The sequence below is a fragment of the Populus euphratica genome, unplaced genomic scaffold (genome assembly GCF_000495115.2).
Source record: "Populus euphratica unplaced genomic scaffold, PopEup_1.0 scaffold64.1, whole genome shotgun sequence".
Classification (NCBI taxonomy): domain Eukaryota; kingdom Viridiplantae; phylum Streptophyta; class Magnoliopsida; order Malpighiales; family Salicaceae; genus Populus; species Populus euphratica.
In genome coordinates, this window is record NW_011499923.1 from 504,153 (window position 1) to 521,392 (window position 17,240).

Here is a 17,240-nt window from a genome sequence, read left to right on the forward strand (position 1 = left end):
GGATACGGAAGCCGAATGGTGAGCACACAGCTGATTCCACGTTAGTTTAATAATCTGATTTAAATTATAAGTAATGATCATAGAAGAACTGCAAAAAAAAAAAAAAACATTTTACATCGATTAATCGAAACAAATGAGTTATTAATATTACATACATGAAAGAAATTTTTTTTTTATTTTATTAAAACTACCATCACTCTATTATGGATATAGCTTATCATAACAATAACTTGTTAATCGAAACAAATGAGTTATTAATATTATATACATGAAAGAAAAATAATTTTTTTTTTTTTATTGAAACCACCATCACTCTATTATGGACATAGCTTATCATAACAATAACTTGTTGAAACAGTTTAAATCCAATTACAAAATCTTGAACAATATAAAAGGAAATTGCATGGATTGGTAGACCGTATCTTGAAAAAAACTATCTAGGTGGTGGCCAAGTGATAAAGACTTGGGAGTAAGGGGTTTATTTCCTCTGTAATCTCAGGTTCAAGTCCTTGGTTACTCATATGATGGCCACTGGAAGCTTACATGGTCATTAACTTCCTGTGGGATTAGTCGTGGTGCATGCAAGCTAGCCCGGACACCCACGTTAATCTAAAAAAAAAATAACTTGTTGAAACAGTTTAAATCCAATTACAAAATCTTGAACAATATAAAAGGAAATTGCATGGATTGCTAGAACGTATTTTAAAAAAATAAATTGAAGAAAATAAAATGAAATGGATATTTATTTATATTTAATAAATCAATTCTATGTAATTTAAGAATAAAATTTATTTTAAAATTTTTTTTTTTTTTTTAATGCTGTAGGTTTATCTTGGGAATCAAAGGAGGATTTTCCATGCTCCAATGAATTCTTTTTGTGCGTGTGTTACTTCTTACTGAGACGAGCCCAAGTAACCTTGGTTAGCTAGTCTTCAACGTGTAAGAAAAGATAGATATCATTTTTTAAAATGATTTTTATTTAGCAATATACAATTTTTTTATTTTTAAAAATTTATTTTTAACATTAATTCATCAAAATAACTTAAAAACACCGAATACCAAACACCATCTAAAACATTATGCGACATGGTTTTCATCATGATAGAAGAGGCCACCTACCAATAGGGCTAAGAGCCCTATGATAAAATATAAAAATCTTTAGCGACATAATAAAAGAGAGAAGTCCTCTCTTTGTGCGAGTGGAATTTGAACCCTAAGCATCACTAGCCTTTTTATAATGCAAGGACCTTCAATATTGAGAAATCCCAAATGGTAAGGTTCAAAAATTCTTGGAGCAAAGCTGATGACATAAGAAAAACTGTAAGAAGACATAGCTCCAGGCCACCATTTTTGAAGCTTGTCAAATATTATAGCCGAAGTGTGCCATTACGTGGAAACTCGTCTCTTACCATCTTCTAAATTGTGGCAAGAACATTTAGAAAAAATCTCAACCAATGGGACACAAGTACACAAGTATGATAAGCTCAACCCAATGGGGCACTAAACCCATCTGACAAACTCGAACAGACCAGGGTCCGTGGCCCTCAGCTACTATTTATTGATTCATTACAAAATCTCTCATCCATTAATTGAATACTCAAGACAGGAGAAGTGAGCACAGCATATATCCTTCATTAAAATAAAGGGTTCCTCAGCGTAATAACAGCTACACCGAACAGAAAATGCAATCAGATTAGTTCTTCACCTGGTTCTTTTGGTCATTCAAAACAGAACGAAATGATGGGCTTCCATCTCCAGTTCTGGTAAAAAAACAAGAAAGACAGGAAACTCCCCAACATCCCTGATTAATCACTACAACAATAATCGTATCATTATCAGGCAGCAACATGAGAGATTAACCTTGGAACCGTGCTTCATTCATTCACAGAAATTATTGAAGAATAAAGGAGTATTTTCATGGGTTCTTCAGCAGTTTCTCTCCCTTGATGAACAAATTAGGACACCATCCCCATCTAATTCTGCACTCGCCTATTCAGAGCTAGTAAGATCCACAACAATGACAGGCAATTTTCCTTCATCCTTCATTTGATTTACTTTATCATCTCCGCCACTGGAAACCTGCATCACATCAGCAGTGGCAAAGCCATCAACTCTTTCTTGTGTACTCTCTCCTTCAATGGCAGCTGAGCTGTCCTTCATGACTTCTGTAATCATAACAGCATCACCAGCATCCACTCCAACAGAATCATCATTCACCTTATTCTCCACTGCAACGCCAACGTCAGATATAATATCTCCTCTGTTTATTGAGTCCCCTGTTGGACCTGGAACTCCATTTTGGTTATTTATATCTGAACCAGAGGGACAAGTACCAGAAGCTTCATGACCGCTACCTTGTACAAGTGTTTTCTGCACCTCATCAGAAGGCACATTGTTGGTAAAGCTTGTATCTGTGGCCCGTGCACTGTGCACCTTCTCTGAATCAACATCCATTTGCTGATCTGAAACTTTTTCATCAGATGAACCAACTGGCAAAGAACTTCCAAGTTCATCTGAAGGCATAGGCTCAGAAGACACATTGTTGGTCAAGCTTGTATCTGTGGCCCGGGCACCGTGCACCTTCTCTGAATCAATATCCATTTGCTGATCTGAACCTTTTTCATCAGATGAACCTACTGGCAAAGAACTTCCAAGTTCATCAGAAGGCATGGGCTCAGACGGTTCAGTGTTCAGTATAGCAGCTTGCTTTGCTGTGGCTTGGGCCAACTCGAGGGCACGATTCTTTGCAGCAATTTCTTCTTGTTTTATGGCTAGTGCTCTGTAATTAATTATGAGCTGTTGTATCCTTTCTAGCTCAGCAACAAGATCTCCATATCTCCTTTGCAAAGTTTGCTCTAGCTCCTTTTGCTTCTGAACTTCCTCCCAAAGACCATTGATCCTGTGTGATGCTGCTAATTGCTCTTGCCTCTGCAAAGCTTGAAAGCACTCCAGTTCTGTTCCAGCAGTGTCCATCTGCTTTAAGGTCACCTCAATTGGAGGCAAAAGTTGCCTTTCTGCCCGTATCTGATCATTCAAAAATCAGCAATTAGTAACCTACGAATTGTGATCTCGACAAGCTCTACGGGTGAATGGGAAAAACATAAGATCATACTAGAGATCAGTATTCTTGGGTTCTAAAGTCAGTAAATCTACAGGTCTCACTACAAAGTTCCCTGGGATTGGCTTTCAGCCTTTCCTGTGCAGCTTAGGTGAAAGGTGGAAAAGGCCCCTACCTCCTTTTGTCTCACTAATTGTATAACATAGCATTAGAGAGCCATGCCCATATTTTGTGCTCACAGCTAACAGACAATTCTCCTTTAATAGGTTTCAATCACTAACATTTAATTACTTGTATACTGAAAAAAACAAAGGAAAAAATACCAAAAACTGAGAAGAAAAAAAGCATGATATTGCAAGAAGTTATATTGCATTGGATATCTTAATACAGTGAGCATTAGAGAGCCATGGCCACATTTTGTGCTTAAGGCTAACAAACAAATCTCCTTCAATTGGTTCTAATAGCTATTATTTTATTTCTTATATCCAGAAACAGAAAGAGAATAATATGAAAAACAGAAAAATGAAAGCACGATATCACAGGAAGATATGTTGCATAGAGATCTTAATACAGAGTTTGGTGCTTCTGAATTTGATGGAGTTGATTATAAAGCAACTGCCAAATAAATTCTTTTGAACCTATGGACCTCCAACAAAATAATCAAATAATCTCGCAGCAATTTATGTGGCACCATCAAAGGGCTATAACTATATTCTACAACAAAGATAAAATGCAACACTCTTTTAATGTGCTCTTTGATATCACCAAATCCAGTGACCATAAATTCACTAAAAACATCAATTTGAACAATAGAAACTATGCAGATACTGAGAACTGAAAAAAGATTGTGAAAACTCAAACAAACAGAAACAAATACCAATTAACACAGTAATTTACTAATTAAATGGGAAAAAAAGTTCATATAATTTGCCACGAGAGAGAAAATCAATGACAAGTTGCATGTCAAAAGGAAAGAAAATAACAGCCAAAAAAGAAAAAAAAACACCAGCCAAAGGAGTGGCAGTAACATAAAGCACGCCTACAGTCCGAACAAAGAACCAGTTGTTGTTCCGCATTATACCTGATAACCTTGAGTGAGAACATTGACCTTCTTCTCAAGCCGTAATGCCTTCTCCCTTTCAGCCTCTAACCTTGTTTTCACTATCTCAAATTCATTCTGCAATGCCGCGAGTTTCTCCATGTTTCCAGCAACACTGGAGAGACCATAAGCATTGCGAGTAGGGAAGTACATGAGGTCATTTATGCATGTTTTGTGTGCTTCAATAAATTCATCAAGGGATTCATCTTCATGTCCCATAGCTACACGTATGTACTGAGCTTCCACTTTTATCAAATTATCAGCCTGCATAGAAGAATGTGATCGTCAGTCAGTGAGCAAATGGACAATCACTCTTCACTACAAATGCTTGTAAGGTCCTCATTGACAATACATTTTTCAATATCACGAATACAAGACCAAAAGAACATCCAGAAAAATAGTCAATCTGCATTTATTGAATACATATCCAACACAAATTGTAAATTATTGCCTTGTATGCTGTATCTCAATATGGAAAAAAAAACGACTACCAAGATAAAAGCAATGAGAGAACATAAATTAAAATCAGGAAATATATGGGTTTAAAGATACATGGCAAATCCATCTGCATTGACAAACATTCACTCATGGTAAATGACATGCAAGTAGAATGCCCATGCACTCACTCATGGTAAACAGGTTGTAACATGTATGCCCGTAGTAAATAGGTTGTGGCCACATAGGTGTTACAAAACTCATAAGAGTGAATTGTTAGCATTTTCTGGCACATTGTCTCCAAGGAAGGAATTGGCAATGATACCACAAAAGATAGAAGTGTAAACTATGATGTACACAGCATAAAGTGAGTTCAAAAATACTTCTGCAAAAACAATTTGATAGCTGAGTTTTTACCCTAAATCTTTAAATCAGGAAGAACATGTTCAGAATTCAGTGAAGTTAGAATAGAAATTAAATTAAGAGGTAGAGGTGCAAAATAAAGCTTCTATGTTCCTAATGTACATATCTTCCATCAGACTTCAAAATTATAGGACCCACCATGTTGGGGAATCATGAGAAATGCAACGTTGAAATAATGGAAGATGCATGAAAAAATTTGAATACAATGGGAGAACCACAATATATCATCCAAGAAGGTAATTAATTTGAAAGCTCAGTCATCATGTAACATGATAGCCAGCTGCAATACCCATTGCCAAGGTGAATAGCAAAACAACTACATCACAGGGATTAGTATAAAGTTGGAACCAAAATAAATGCACAGATACAAGGTAACAGCACGTATTTAGAACCATCTTTGTATCTTCTCATCAATGATCTGCCACAAGGTCACTCATTTCCTAATCTTCGGCTTCTGTTGAGCCTCTATGTCAAGGTCAAATAATAGAAAATGAGATAAGATCTTCCACAATGTAGCATGTCAAAAAGGCATGGCTTCTGGCAGACAAAATTTGAAAGGAAAAAGGATATGATTTCAGTTAAGAATGTAGTTCAAAATGAGACTTTCCATTACTGCAATATAGGGAAGAAAAAATAGCCACGTACTGACATTGACTATGTCTGAATGCTACCCATGCTTATAACATTAATAAATTAGTCAAATCCTGCTAAGTTGAAATTCTGATACTTATTAATGAATTTAAAATATGTGTGTGTGGGGTGGGTGGGTGGGTGGGTGGGTCGTGGAAAGTGTAATCCTTAGGCTGCACAAAGGGAGAAACTGCCATGGACACCAAAAGTAACTTGGGAAGGTTTTCCTTGATATAATTATCTTCAAAGAGTCAAAAGGCATAGGAAATATGAATTAGGAACATTAAAATGTGGTATTTATGCAGCTACATACACGACAGACACAATGTGCTGAACAAAAGTAAATGCTTGACAAGGAGCCAAGTCCATAATCAACTACATTAAGCACAAGCACATAAGGTCACACACACACAAACAAACAAAAATAAAGACATTCGAAGCATGACCACAGAAAGAATAATAAAATTATGAAAAGGAAGAATATGTAATTTAGCAATGACACAATAAACATATACTTGTTTCAGCTCATCTTCTTCAAAGTCCTCTATCACAGGGATAGAAGCAGCAGATCTGTTTGAAGGGTGCTTGGAGCCTTTCTTTTTCTCCTTGCTTGGCTTCTCTTCAAGTGGATACTTTGCATTATCATGTTCTAGTAAGGCTAGAAGCTCCTTCCTTATCATTTCATCAGCCTGTTCAATTGATGTAGGAGGAACAAAGGAACTCTTATCCCCATCAGCTCTCAGCAAAGAATCTCTAATTAATTCCAATGATGCCATAGGAGGCCGAGGGAGTTCCCTTTGCAGTACTTTTGATCTCTTCCTAAGTAATGCCTGCTGCCGGGCTTCTTCCGCGGCTTTTTCCCTCGCTATTCTATCAGACATATCCTCTTCAATCTTCTCCTCTAGTTCTTCATTGTCTTCTGGAGGTGGTTGGATGACTATCTGGTATTCATTCTTGGGCTGTGGAAGATTACCAAGACCAGAACGCAGATTCCTTCTCAGATCAGCCTGTCTTCGTTGCTCAAGTTTTTCACTATCATGTATATCCATATCTTCATTTATATGGAGTTCATCCCTGATGGGAGTTCCTTTTGGGGTGATCCCAAAAGAATCCCTTGATGGTGTCATAGCAATTCTGGGAGTCAGACCAACACCGCCAGGAGTTGCAGAAGGAGTCAGCATTGGGTTTGGCGTCTGAATCTCCCGTTTCTTAGGGGTAACTCCAGAAAAATCTGAAGGGTGCAAATCAGGATTCTCTCCTCCTAATAATGGTGTTTGCGACTCCCTCAACCGTGCTAGGTTTTCAGCTTCCATCATTATAGCATCACCTTTACCAGCAGGAGTTCTTTGAGGGGTTCGTAGAGGTGTCATTCCTTGCCGTGGTGTTTGGGCATAGTTTGCTAAAAGAGCACGTGTTGCACCGCTCCCTTCCATGAGTTCATCACTTCCTGCAAGAAGATCACTAGCATACCCCATCTTCGCAATGTCCTCCAATTCATGATCTGAAATCTGTGGTGCAGGAAGCATCAATTTTGACCTCTTCCTAACCGTTTCTGGATCATTCAGCTTGTTTGCTTGTAGAATAGCTGATGGGGCATCTTGCCTTTCAGCAATTTTATTCTTTGCAGCATCCTGCTTTCTTAACTGTGCTTCAATATCCATCCTTTTCTTCCCTTCAATTTCTTCAATAGTGGTCGGGAACTTAGGCTGTTCCACAGGTCTATCTTCATCAGCAACATCATAAAATCCAGGAGGAGGTCTCTTCTCAAAGGGAATTTCAGAATTATAGTCTATCCCCTTCCTTTTCCTTCTCCGTTGCCTATTATCAATACCAGCAGCCTTCAGTTCCCTCCTTTTCTGCAAGGAAGCAAGCCTCCTCGCTTCTTCAAGCTGTTTCTCCCTAGCCTTTCTTTTAGCCTTTTTACCTTTAGTATTTGCTAACCTAGCTCGTGCTTCCGAAAGCATCTCCTTCTCATCCTCATCCATATCAACAGGATCGGGACGAGCAGGCTTAGATTCTGGGTTCGGATCAATCTCGCCAGGACGCAACTTCCGTGGATCATCACCAGGATCATAGTTGTCATCCTTAACACAAGCTGCATCAAGCAGCTTCTCGTAACGCTCAAGGCATTGTGAAGGAGTACGCCCAACAATCGGGGCAATCGTCCTCCACTGCGTGGGCATGAGCTTAGCAAGATGAAGCAATTTCTCATCCTCTTCTCTAGTCCACTCGGTCTGCATAAATCCCAACATAAAAAAAAAAAATTCACTGTCTTGCATTTATAAATAAAACCACTACAGTTTCATAATCCATAAATCACTGCAGCAGATAAAAATGCTTATTTTTTCCTAATTTTCTCACAAAACCATTCAAAATTCTAGAGACCCACTGAACCATTTATCAAAAAAAAGGACTAGACTATTACCCCAAAAAATTAAAAAACGATCTTTTACTAAATAATCACTCAAAAAACCCTAAAAAATAAATCCCACTTAACCATTTATTAATAAAAACACTACACTGTCATTATCCATCCAAAAAATAAAACGATAATTTATCTTTAAAAAAAATCAAACCCAGGTACCAAAATCCAAGAGGGATAAAAATAAATAAAGAAAAGGTAAAGTAGGACAAATACATACCTTTTTAATGGAAGGATCAAGCCACTCATACCAACGAGCTTTACATTGCTTAGCAGATTTACGAACAAGAAGAGAAGAAATACGAGCCCATTGGTTTTTGCCATATTTCATAACAGCCGCTTTTAGAATTTCATCCTCCGTGTTCTTCCATACCCCACCTTTTATCATGATCCTCATCTTGCTTGCCTTTTCTTTTGAATCCCACTAAGCTCGCTTTTAGATTTTCTATGAAAAAGAAGCAGAAGCAGAAGATTTAGGGTCTCTGTGTTTCTCTTTCTGGTCACTCTGGCAAGCAAGCTAGCAAAGCATGAGATATGCGACTTTGCGCACAAATCTTCTTTTTTTTTTTTTTTCCTGATTGATAATGAATGAATCTGAGTTGAAGAAGTTTATAAGTTATTGGGCCATCCAATTTCGAAGCTTGTTGTATCGGACTTCGGGCGTTTTCTGTTATACCTTTGGGCTTGCCCATTTTCTTAGATATTTCGATACGTATGATAATACCCCCAGGCAAAGGCACTCGGTTATGCCCAGCAAGTCAAATGAGTCTTTCAGATTGACCTGAAAGCACATAGCGATTTTAAAAAGTTTTTCTTAAAAAATAATATTATTTTGATTTTTTTTATATAAATTAAGCTGTTAATTCTATAACCCAAGTTTTGAAACGAGTTGTCGATTAAACAAAAATAATAACCATGTAAGAATGTAAGAACAGGTGTCTTAGGAGATACATTTCTACATCACTTCTGTGAAATCCGCTTCTCTTTATTCAGGCTGTAACTGGCATTGCACCAAAAAAAATGTTTATCTAAAATTTAAATTTTTTTAGAAAACTTAATTTTGTAAGTGTTTTTTTAATCAAAAATTATTTTAATATATTTTTTTTAAAAAAAAAACCTTTAAAATACAACCTTTATCGTACTCCAGACAATAAACTAAGCTTTGCGTGGATTCTATGGAATTTCGGTTTGTAAATGAGGTCCACTAAGAGCACATTTGGGTGGAGCTGTTTCTGCACTAACCACACTTGTAAATAAAAATTGAGTCAAATATCTAACCACGCTATTTTAACCAAAATTTTCTTTCTGTATTACCGTTCCATTTTTACAAGGTTCCTCATTTCGTTTGACAACTGAATGAACTGGGAAAAAACAAGATACAGGATTAAGGATTTCTGCATGCCCCTTCAACCTCTTGACCGATTCTTTACCGATAATATGATGCCAGGATGTAGAGAATGACTGATGTGGCAGTGGTGATTAGCAGTTCCTGCAGGTGAAAACATATTACATTAGAGCAGACATCATTGCGTTCAACATATAGAAATATAGACAGAAACACCATCGGATAACTAATATAACCAGTTGAGCATGTATCCAAGAACTAAATAATTGCCTGTTTCACACAAGCTAATATTTGATGCATGAAGCAGGTAAAGCCGTGTTGTTATTATATCCAGCACACAGGTCAAAGAAAAACTGCAACGAGATCACTTTTATCACCACAACAGTGCATGCCGAAATCTAGGGGATTTTGCAAAATCAAATAGCAAATGCAAATAAACTAGGTTTTCTAGCCCATATGCACACATGCGAGATCTAATTGCCATTCCCAGTTTACAAAGAACCTTAAGAATACAAGCAATTTTCATTATCTGTTAAAATCACATAAACCCAAAGTGATCCCCGAATGTATTTTTGCACAAAAAATATACATACGAAGAACTCCTTTATTCAGGACAATATGTCAAGGTCACTACCTGATTATTGTAAAGAAAAACAGGTATGTAACTGCCAGCCATCTCAATCAAATTCAAAATACCAGTGTAAGCCTGCAAGGTATCAGCCAATGGTTATCAATGAACAATAATCTAAAACCAAACTAAGATTCTAATGTAGAGAAATCAGAGAGGCAAACATAATCCTGTCCAATGGCTTGCAGAAGTCCTTTCCTAAAGATCTTAAAGGAAAAGGAACGGGAAGTAAACTAAGCATGATTTAACTGGTGATCTTGCAGAAGTCCTTTCCTAAAGATCTTAAAGGAAAAGGAACAGGAAGTAAAACTAAGCATGATTTAACTGGTGATGGTCTAGCCATGAACATTTTCAAAAATTTATTGGCCAGAAACAAGGATTTAGAGGAGGGACAAACATAAAAGGTCTTCTTTAATGGTTTTACAGAATCTTCATCAAATACTTTGAAGCATACAACACCCCCCACAGCCAGCCGCAGATCGGCCCCCCCCCCCCCCCCCCCCCCCCCCCCCCCCCCCCAAAAGCTGGTCCATCACCCATAAAATTCATAATGCAAATGCCAGAGGAAAGTTATTAGTATTATTTAGAGCCTTGCACTAATGAGGGACAGAAAAGGTTTTGGAACATTTCTCTTCTCAATCATAAGAAACTCAGGATTGACTACTTCTATTTGAATGTGTGTTGCATAGCATCCCAATTAGTTCTCCAAGAACTTAGCTCAGGGAGCATTTGCATATTGAAGCCACAGACATGTGAACTTAATGACAACCTTTCCAAAACCACACCAAAAGGTAGGGAAGTGTATAATACCAAGGAAGCAAAAGCAACAGAGCCAAACACTAGTGCGAGGGAACGAAGAATCCGTTTTCCCAAGCGCAGCGTTCGTCCCTCTTCTTCACCTTCTTCCTGCAGCCAAAAACATCTCAGGTGTTGGAAAAACTTATTATGGCATGTCAAAATTATTGAAAGTGCCTCCACATCTAATGTCCCATGAGACGGAAGAATGCTACTATTATAAATTTCACTCACTGAATATGTTTGTGAAACAGGAGGTTCAAAGGCTTTTAACTTCTCAAAAATTCGATATACAAATGCAAAAGCCAAAAACTGAAGAGGTTTATATTCAGCACTGCGTTTGATAAGAATCCAAGCTGTCTGCAGAAAGACAAGCACAACTTGAGAATGGAATCCAACAAAGAACAAAGAAAGCATCATTGCTACTAAAGACCTGAAAAGTATTCATTTATAACAAGCTAACACCTATACACAACAATTCTTCCTGATGGATTGATCAGAATCACTAGTGCAACTATTAGCCACTTAACTAGGCCCTCTGTTATTGACATTTTTGGTACACCCAAGACCCAGTATTAGCATGATAAATTTCTGTGGACATTTTCTACTCATATATAAAGAGAAAAAAGAACAAAGAAAAGAGCATGTTTCTGAGGGTTGCAGAAAAAACCTGAGAGTAACATAAGTTCATTTATATTGCAGAAGGGGTTCAAAGAGCTATAAATCCTCATCATGAAAACTTAAATTGACCAAATCAATCACACCAAAAAAAAATGTCATTATATGAATTGCAAGTTCATAAAACTAAGCTCGGAGATAAAAACAATAAGAAAAACAGACAAATGGACAGTAGAATCAACAACCTATGACAGTGCCCACCAACTTCCAAATTGCTGACATGGATAAATGAAGCTAATGACTTCCTTGCCCAAGCATATCACAGGCACTCACAAAATGCAGAGAATTTTCACAAAAGAACATCAATTAATTACTTACAAATGCAACAGATATTGCCAGGTTGATGCGCATGTCATTTTCACTGGACTTGGAAAACCTGAAACATATTGAAGACTTAACATTACTGCTGAAGGAGTGAATATAACATACATGGAAAAAGAAAAGGAACTATTCTGAGATATCTACTAGTTCATCAAAGCAAAGTAAATCAGTCCGCATCCTCAATGGAAATTGCAAAGAAAAACTAAAAGATAAAAACAAATTGCACATAACTTCTATAAAATATACAAAATGCCGTCCCAATAAGTTTATGTGTAATGCTGCGCAAGGCATTTCCCATTATCTGACAGAGAAGTAGTCCTCACACCTTCACTTTAGAAAGACCTCACCTCTCCAGGCAGCCAAAGTATAACTATGCTATCGGTAACTTATTATCAATTTCATCATTTTCTCCCTGAGGTTTATTCTATGGGTGCTAGCAGAATCATAAACTACAAATAAAGGTAATACAGGACATAAAGATTTAAAGTACACAGCACCACATAAGTCAATTCTGCACCAGATTCTATTTAAAATACTGATATGGAGCAATCACAAGACCTTGGTCCCCATGGTACAATGGGCTGCTTATCAGCATATTTTATGTCCTTTGAGACCTGCATTTTAAAAATATATACAAGGATATTAGGATAATCAATATGATAACAAAATGGATCCTAGAAATGAACATCAGAACATCAATGAAACATCTTTAAAATAAGGTATCTAAAAAATATCTACGAAATTTTCAAAAATGTTTTGCACAAAAGCATGTAATCAAGAATACAGCTTTGCTACTTGATCTTGTTAGTCCTGATATTCTAATTATAAATTCCATACACCCTTGTGGACACCAATATGGGTGGGAATAGGTGAAGACAGCCACCAGAAGTTGCAAAGCAAAATGTTGCACTGCACGAGGTTCTTGATATATCCCAAGTTAGTTATGTGGTTAAGAAGAGATTGCCAAACCATTTCAAAGCTGACATGGTAACTGATAAGTTTTTCACTCAGTAAAAAGAAAAGCAATCATGAACTTAGTGTAAGAAAAGCCTGTTTTGGGTTTCTTCCATGAATGTGTAGATTAAACTAGATAGCTTGTGTACTTATTAGGAGCATATTAAGTTCTTCTAGTTGTTTTTTACATGGTCACTAAAGCTGATAATTTTTTTATACTCTTATAATATATCAAGTCGTTAGAAAAATTAAGTGTATATATATATCCAGAAACCCACACACTATAAATTTCATTCAATTTTCCCTGGACAGAAGAACATGGAAACCACCACAAATATCATCTAATATTTCACGTTTAATTCATCAATTCGAAAAGGTTCTAAAAGAATATCAAATCATGAAACATACCTTGAATGAACCATAAGTCACACCCTTCTTCCGATTACTTAACTGAGCCATCATCAATTTATCATATGCCTTCTCTAGCTGAAAGTCATGTATGGTAAAACCACAAGACAAGAATCCCAGCATAAGACAAAGTCCTCATTATAAAGACATATGCTAGTACAAAAAAGTTATCAACAGAATATTTTTTCTTTATAGTGAGATAAAGTAGTAGCATACCTGAGCAGCAGCTACTTCATCACCCTCTATGTGGGCCTGTTTGCGCTTTTTTGCATACGCTGCCTTGACCATATCAAACCCCTCGACGGGATTCACACCAAGAACCTGAAACACCCAAACCCAAAAATAATTCAAACAAAAAGCATCACACCACCATACACAACAATTCCATAACATCAAATCCTTACTGCAAAACCGAGAATTATCAAAGATTACCTCATATGGGTTTAAGTCATTATCTGACCTAGAGCCTCCTGCTGCGGACGCAGAAGCATAAATAAAACATTTATGTTGCCTTTCAACTCTAGGAAATCTGATAAAATTAAAAACAATGCTAACATTATTGTATACCCCAATGCAATTAAACCAATAAGCAAAAACAAAGATGGCATGCGTATACTTATACACAACTGAATTTACTAATTTTCATTTAAGACTGAGTCTTAAGATAAGAAAACCCATTAAACTCAAACTTTGGTATATTTTCTTTTTGTAAAATTTTCTCGGCAAACAAACAGTTCATAAGCCTCTGTACCCATTAAGAATCACTGCATAAACTAAACTCCAAGCAAAAGGTTTAGCTCCTTTATATAAAACATACTAATATTTGTGACATTTCAATGAGACTCTCTGTTTGGTTACTGAGATTATGCAAAGATCGGGATTTTAACGATAATTCATAGTTACCTGAGAAAAGAAGGGGGGGATTTTAAAACTGAGCTTTCGAGAGTGTAATTCCTTTGGGAAATTTGGCGTTTTGGGCAGTTAAGGACATTTGAGACAGCCAAAGCCATTGATTTCAATGTGGAAGGGAATTGTGGAATTTGAGTTTTAGGGTTTTTTCAAGGGTTTTTGAATTGGAGTGTGTTAGTTTTACAGGTTTATCCGTTAGGGGAATTCAATTCAATTCCTGGGAATCCCTTTTCTTTCCCCTTCTTTTGAGTAATTTACAAATCTCTCCCATGAGGCTTTGGAAGACTCCATGGCCGTACTTGTTTTCACGGTACGCTGTGCGTTTTGAAAGTTTTGAAAAAAAAATAAAATTAATTTCTTTAATATTTTTTAATTATTTTAATATACTAATATTAATTTTTAATTATTTTAAATAAAAAATAATTTTAAAAATAATCATTCCTACAATATTAAATATTATCTTAGAATAGCAACACACACATGTATTCTCGAGCTTTTTAATAAGCTCTATGATTTGTTTTTATAGCTTCTATGCATTTTTCTTAATTTTGGTGTTGATACATGGAATATGTGAGGGGTTTTTTGAGTTGATAATATCAATTTATAAATTGTTTTTGGTTTTAATTAAAAACCAAATTGTTGCATTAGTATTATTCTTAAATGAAGTTAATATAAATTGGTTACTGTCCAATATATTCAACTAATAAAATCAATGTTTAAGTATTATTTGATTTATTATTATTTTTCAGATTCAAACTAGAAAATTATTTATGCATGTTTGTTTTGTTTTTTAGTACAAACATATTTTTTTAAATTATTTTTATTTGCTTTAAATTATTTTTATATATTGTTATGATATATTGATATTCAAGATAAATTTTAAAAAATAAAAAATATTATTTTAATATATTTCAAATCACAAAATATTTTAAAAAACAGTCGATGTCACAATGTTAAACAACCCCTTAATATACCAGGTTAATGTAGGAAGTATACTTTTAAAATTGTTTTTAAAAGGATTTAGGCTTGTTTAATAAATAAATTGATTAGAAATTAATTTTATTATATAATTTTAAAAAATAAACATACAACATGGATTATTGGATTGTTAGGACTGTTAAATTTCTTTATAAAATAAACATGACAATTAAATTGTTACCATAATTCATAATAGGTGATGGTGTGTATCTGAAGTAACAAGGGTGGGTTGGCAAGCATTAGATACTTGTTTGTTGATTGGTGATGTAATATTTTTTATTTTAAAAATAATTATTTATTTAGAATATTCTAATAGCTAACCATTCTAGTTATAGATTAAATGACTAAAGTTTTTATCTTTTCTTTCTTTTTTTTTCTCTCTGGCATTCTACATGATTGCATTTTTCATTAGCATGATTGCAACACACATAAGTCCTCTGGAAGCACTAACAAGTACACAAACAAATTTTTATTTGCATCCAAACAACATATTTTTATGATAATTGCAACACTACTTTCCAAGACTAGAATGTCTAATTAGCCTATTCTTCATGCCTACAATGGCTAATCATCATTATCACTAATTAAATGACAAAACATCACAGCAAAAAAAACCAATATTTTTATCAATAACATGAATAATACAACAAATTTTTTAAAAAAATATTATTATTTGCGTCTTCATCAATGCCTAGTATGGCATACAAGCTCACACCAACGTCATATAAAAATATTTTCCTTTATCATGAGATAAATTTGAAGATTGAATGTATAAATATACCTGATCATCAAGTAAGAAAGCAAGTGATATTACACTTGAGGTCTTAGCTCAGTGGTGGAAAGGACTTGTTTTCTTTCTCTGTCCCGGATTCGAATCTTATTGTGCACGTCTGTCATCCCCACGGTACCTTACATGCTCACTGGGCTTGCAGGATGTTCAGTGGACCGTGAGATTAGTCGTGGTACGCGCAAGTTAGCCTGAACACCCATATAAATCAAAAAAAAAAAGCAAGTGATATCCCGTCCATGTAAGTTATATGCTCTAATTTTTGGAAACATAGACTAAAACAATCTCTTTCATGTTGTAATTTTCCCTTCATACATTTCTCCATTCACATCCACACTCATACACTAGCTAATTTATTTTGTCTTTTATTTCAACAAGAGACTTATTTTATGGGATGAATCATGGATTTATGGTTAAATATAATAACTCTGCTAATTCATGACATAACCATAAAAAACCTCATTCCTGCCTTGAATTATTAATGCAAGCCGAACTTGTGAATATTTGTAATACCCATAAAAAAAAATTAACATAACCTAATATATTTAACACACTCATATTTAAAAAAATTGAATGAATCGGGTTTATAATTTGTAAATTATTAAAAATTAGGTTGTATATAATTATAATTCCAAACTCGATCTAATTATATTCATGAACACTCTTACTCAAAAATTTTATTAGTTTTTGTTGAAGATATCAAATTTTTATTTAAATATTTATGAATATAACTAGGTCAAGTAGTGGTTTAGAATTTAGGGTTATATATAATGTAATATAACACCTTTTCAAATAACAATAAGATATAATTTTTATTTTTTTACACAATGCAATATATAATGTAGCATGCAATGATATTGTAGTGTCAATATATTATTTACACCCAGTCTCTTATAGTTTGCTCTTTTTTAGTTTTGTCTTTATTTTCTTAAAATTATATTTTAAATTATAAAATTTATAATTTCATAATACTTTATATCATCATGTTAACATGCCTAAAACATTGATTTTTTTTAATAGGATTGTCATTTTATTCATTTAATGACTAAACCCTTCCAATATTAATAATACAACTTGGCATAAAATATATAATTACCACTTTTCCATTAAACTTATATTAGATTTTTTCCAAAAATTAAAAAAAAAAGAGCTAAAATTTCATTGTAGTATTTCATCAAACACTTCATTTGAAAAAAAAAATTATCACATCTCTTACATAACCTTACCAAATTAAACCCCATAATTCTCACCATGTTCTGCCCATTCTTAACTATAGAAAGTTCTTTAACTTGGTATGATGCAAAGTCTGGATAACACCAAACGAGTGCAGTTTCTTGTCCTCGATCATAGACCCATATGTTGTTTCAATG

At 34.9% G+C, this 17,240-nt stretch overlaps 2 protein-coding genes across 3 annotated transcripts; both read right to left on the minus strand.

Moving 5' to 3' along the window:
* Positions 1–1,293: 1,293 nt before the first annotated feature.
* On the minus strand, positions 1,294–8,662 carry CDC5 (cell division cycle 5). 2 transcript variants are annotated; one of them, XR_844163.1, is made up of 5 exons: positions 8,288–8,662; positions 6,161–7,879; positions 4,140–4,421; positions 1,861–3,024; positions 1,294–1,705 (listed from the first exon to the last, which is right to left on the minus strand). XR_844163.1 is itself a non-coding variant. In XM_011040216.1 (4 exons), the coding sequence occupies exons 1-4, from the start codon at positions 8,462–8,464 to the stop codon at positions 1,990–1,992; spliced, it is 3,213 nt and encodes a 1,070-aa protein (XP_011038518.1). In that variant the 5' UTR covers positions 8,465–8,662; the 3' UTR covers positions 1,294–1,989. The 2 variants fall into 2 exon arrangements, 1 of the variants encoding a protein (XP_011038518.1); XM_011040216.1 differs by having other exon boundaries at positions 1,294–3,024.
* A 655-nt stretch (positions 8,663–9,317) lies between these two features.
* LOC105135365 (uncharacterized) lies at positions 9,318–14,325 on the minus strand. The gene is made up of 10 exons (XM_011040217.1): positions 14,100–14,325; positions 13,629–13,725; positions 13,413–13,517; positions 13,197–13,274; positions 12,393–12,448; positions 11,832–11,889; positions 11,070–11,195; positions 10,851–10,946; positions 10,047–10,118; positions 9,318–9,556 (listed from the first exon to the last, which is right to left on the minus strand). The coding sequence occupies exons 1-10, from the start codon at positions 14,204–14,206 to the stop codon at positions 9,494–9,496; spliced, it is 858 nt and encodes a 285-aa protein (XP_011038519.1). The 5' UTR covers positions 14,207–14,325; the 3' UTR covers positions 9,318–9,493.
* Between the last annotated feature and the right edge of the window lie 2,915 nt (positions 14,326–17,240).

What these genes read in the sequence shown, in the direction of transcription:
- CDC5 (XM_011040216.1), bottom strand. Translation starts at nt 8,464, where the DNA reads ATGAGGATCATGATAAAAGGTGGGGTATGGAAGAACACGGAGGATGAA. An exon ending in AAGAAGATGAGCTGAAACAA is followed by an intron (nt 4,422 to 6,160) that starts GTATATGTTTAT and finishes TCTTCTATGCAG; the next exon opens with GCTGATAATTTGATAAAAGT. An exon ending in TTCTCACTCAAGGTTATCAG is followed by an intron (nt 3,025 to 4,139) that starts GTATAATGCGGA and finishes TTGAATGATCAG; the next exon opens with ATACGGGCAGAAAGGCAACT.
- LOC105135365 (XM_011040217.1), bottom strand. Translation starts at nt 14,206, where the DNA reads ATGGCTTTGGCTGTCTCAAATGTCCTTAACTGCCCAAAACGCCAAATT. An exon ending in TCCCCCCCTTCTTTTCTCAG is followed by an intron (nt 13,726 to 14,099) that starts GTAACTATGAAT and finishes TAATTTTATCAG; the next exon opens with ATTTCCTAGAGTTGAAAGGC. An exon ending in ATTGTACCATGGGGACCAAG is followed by an intron (nt 11,890 to 12,392) that starts GTCTTGTGATTG and finishes AATATGTTTCAG; the next exon opens with GTTTTCCAAGTCCAGTGAAA.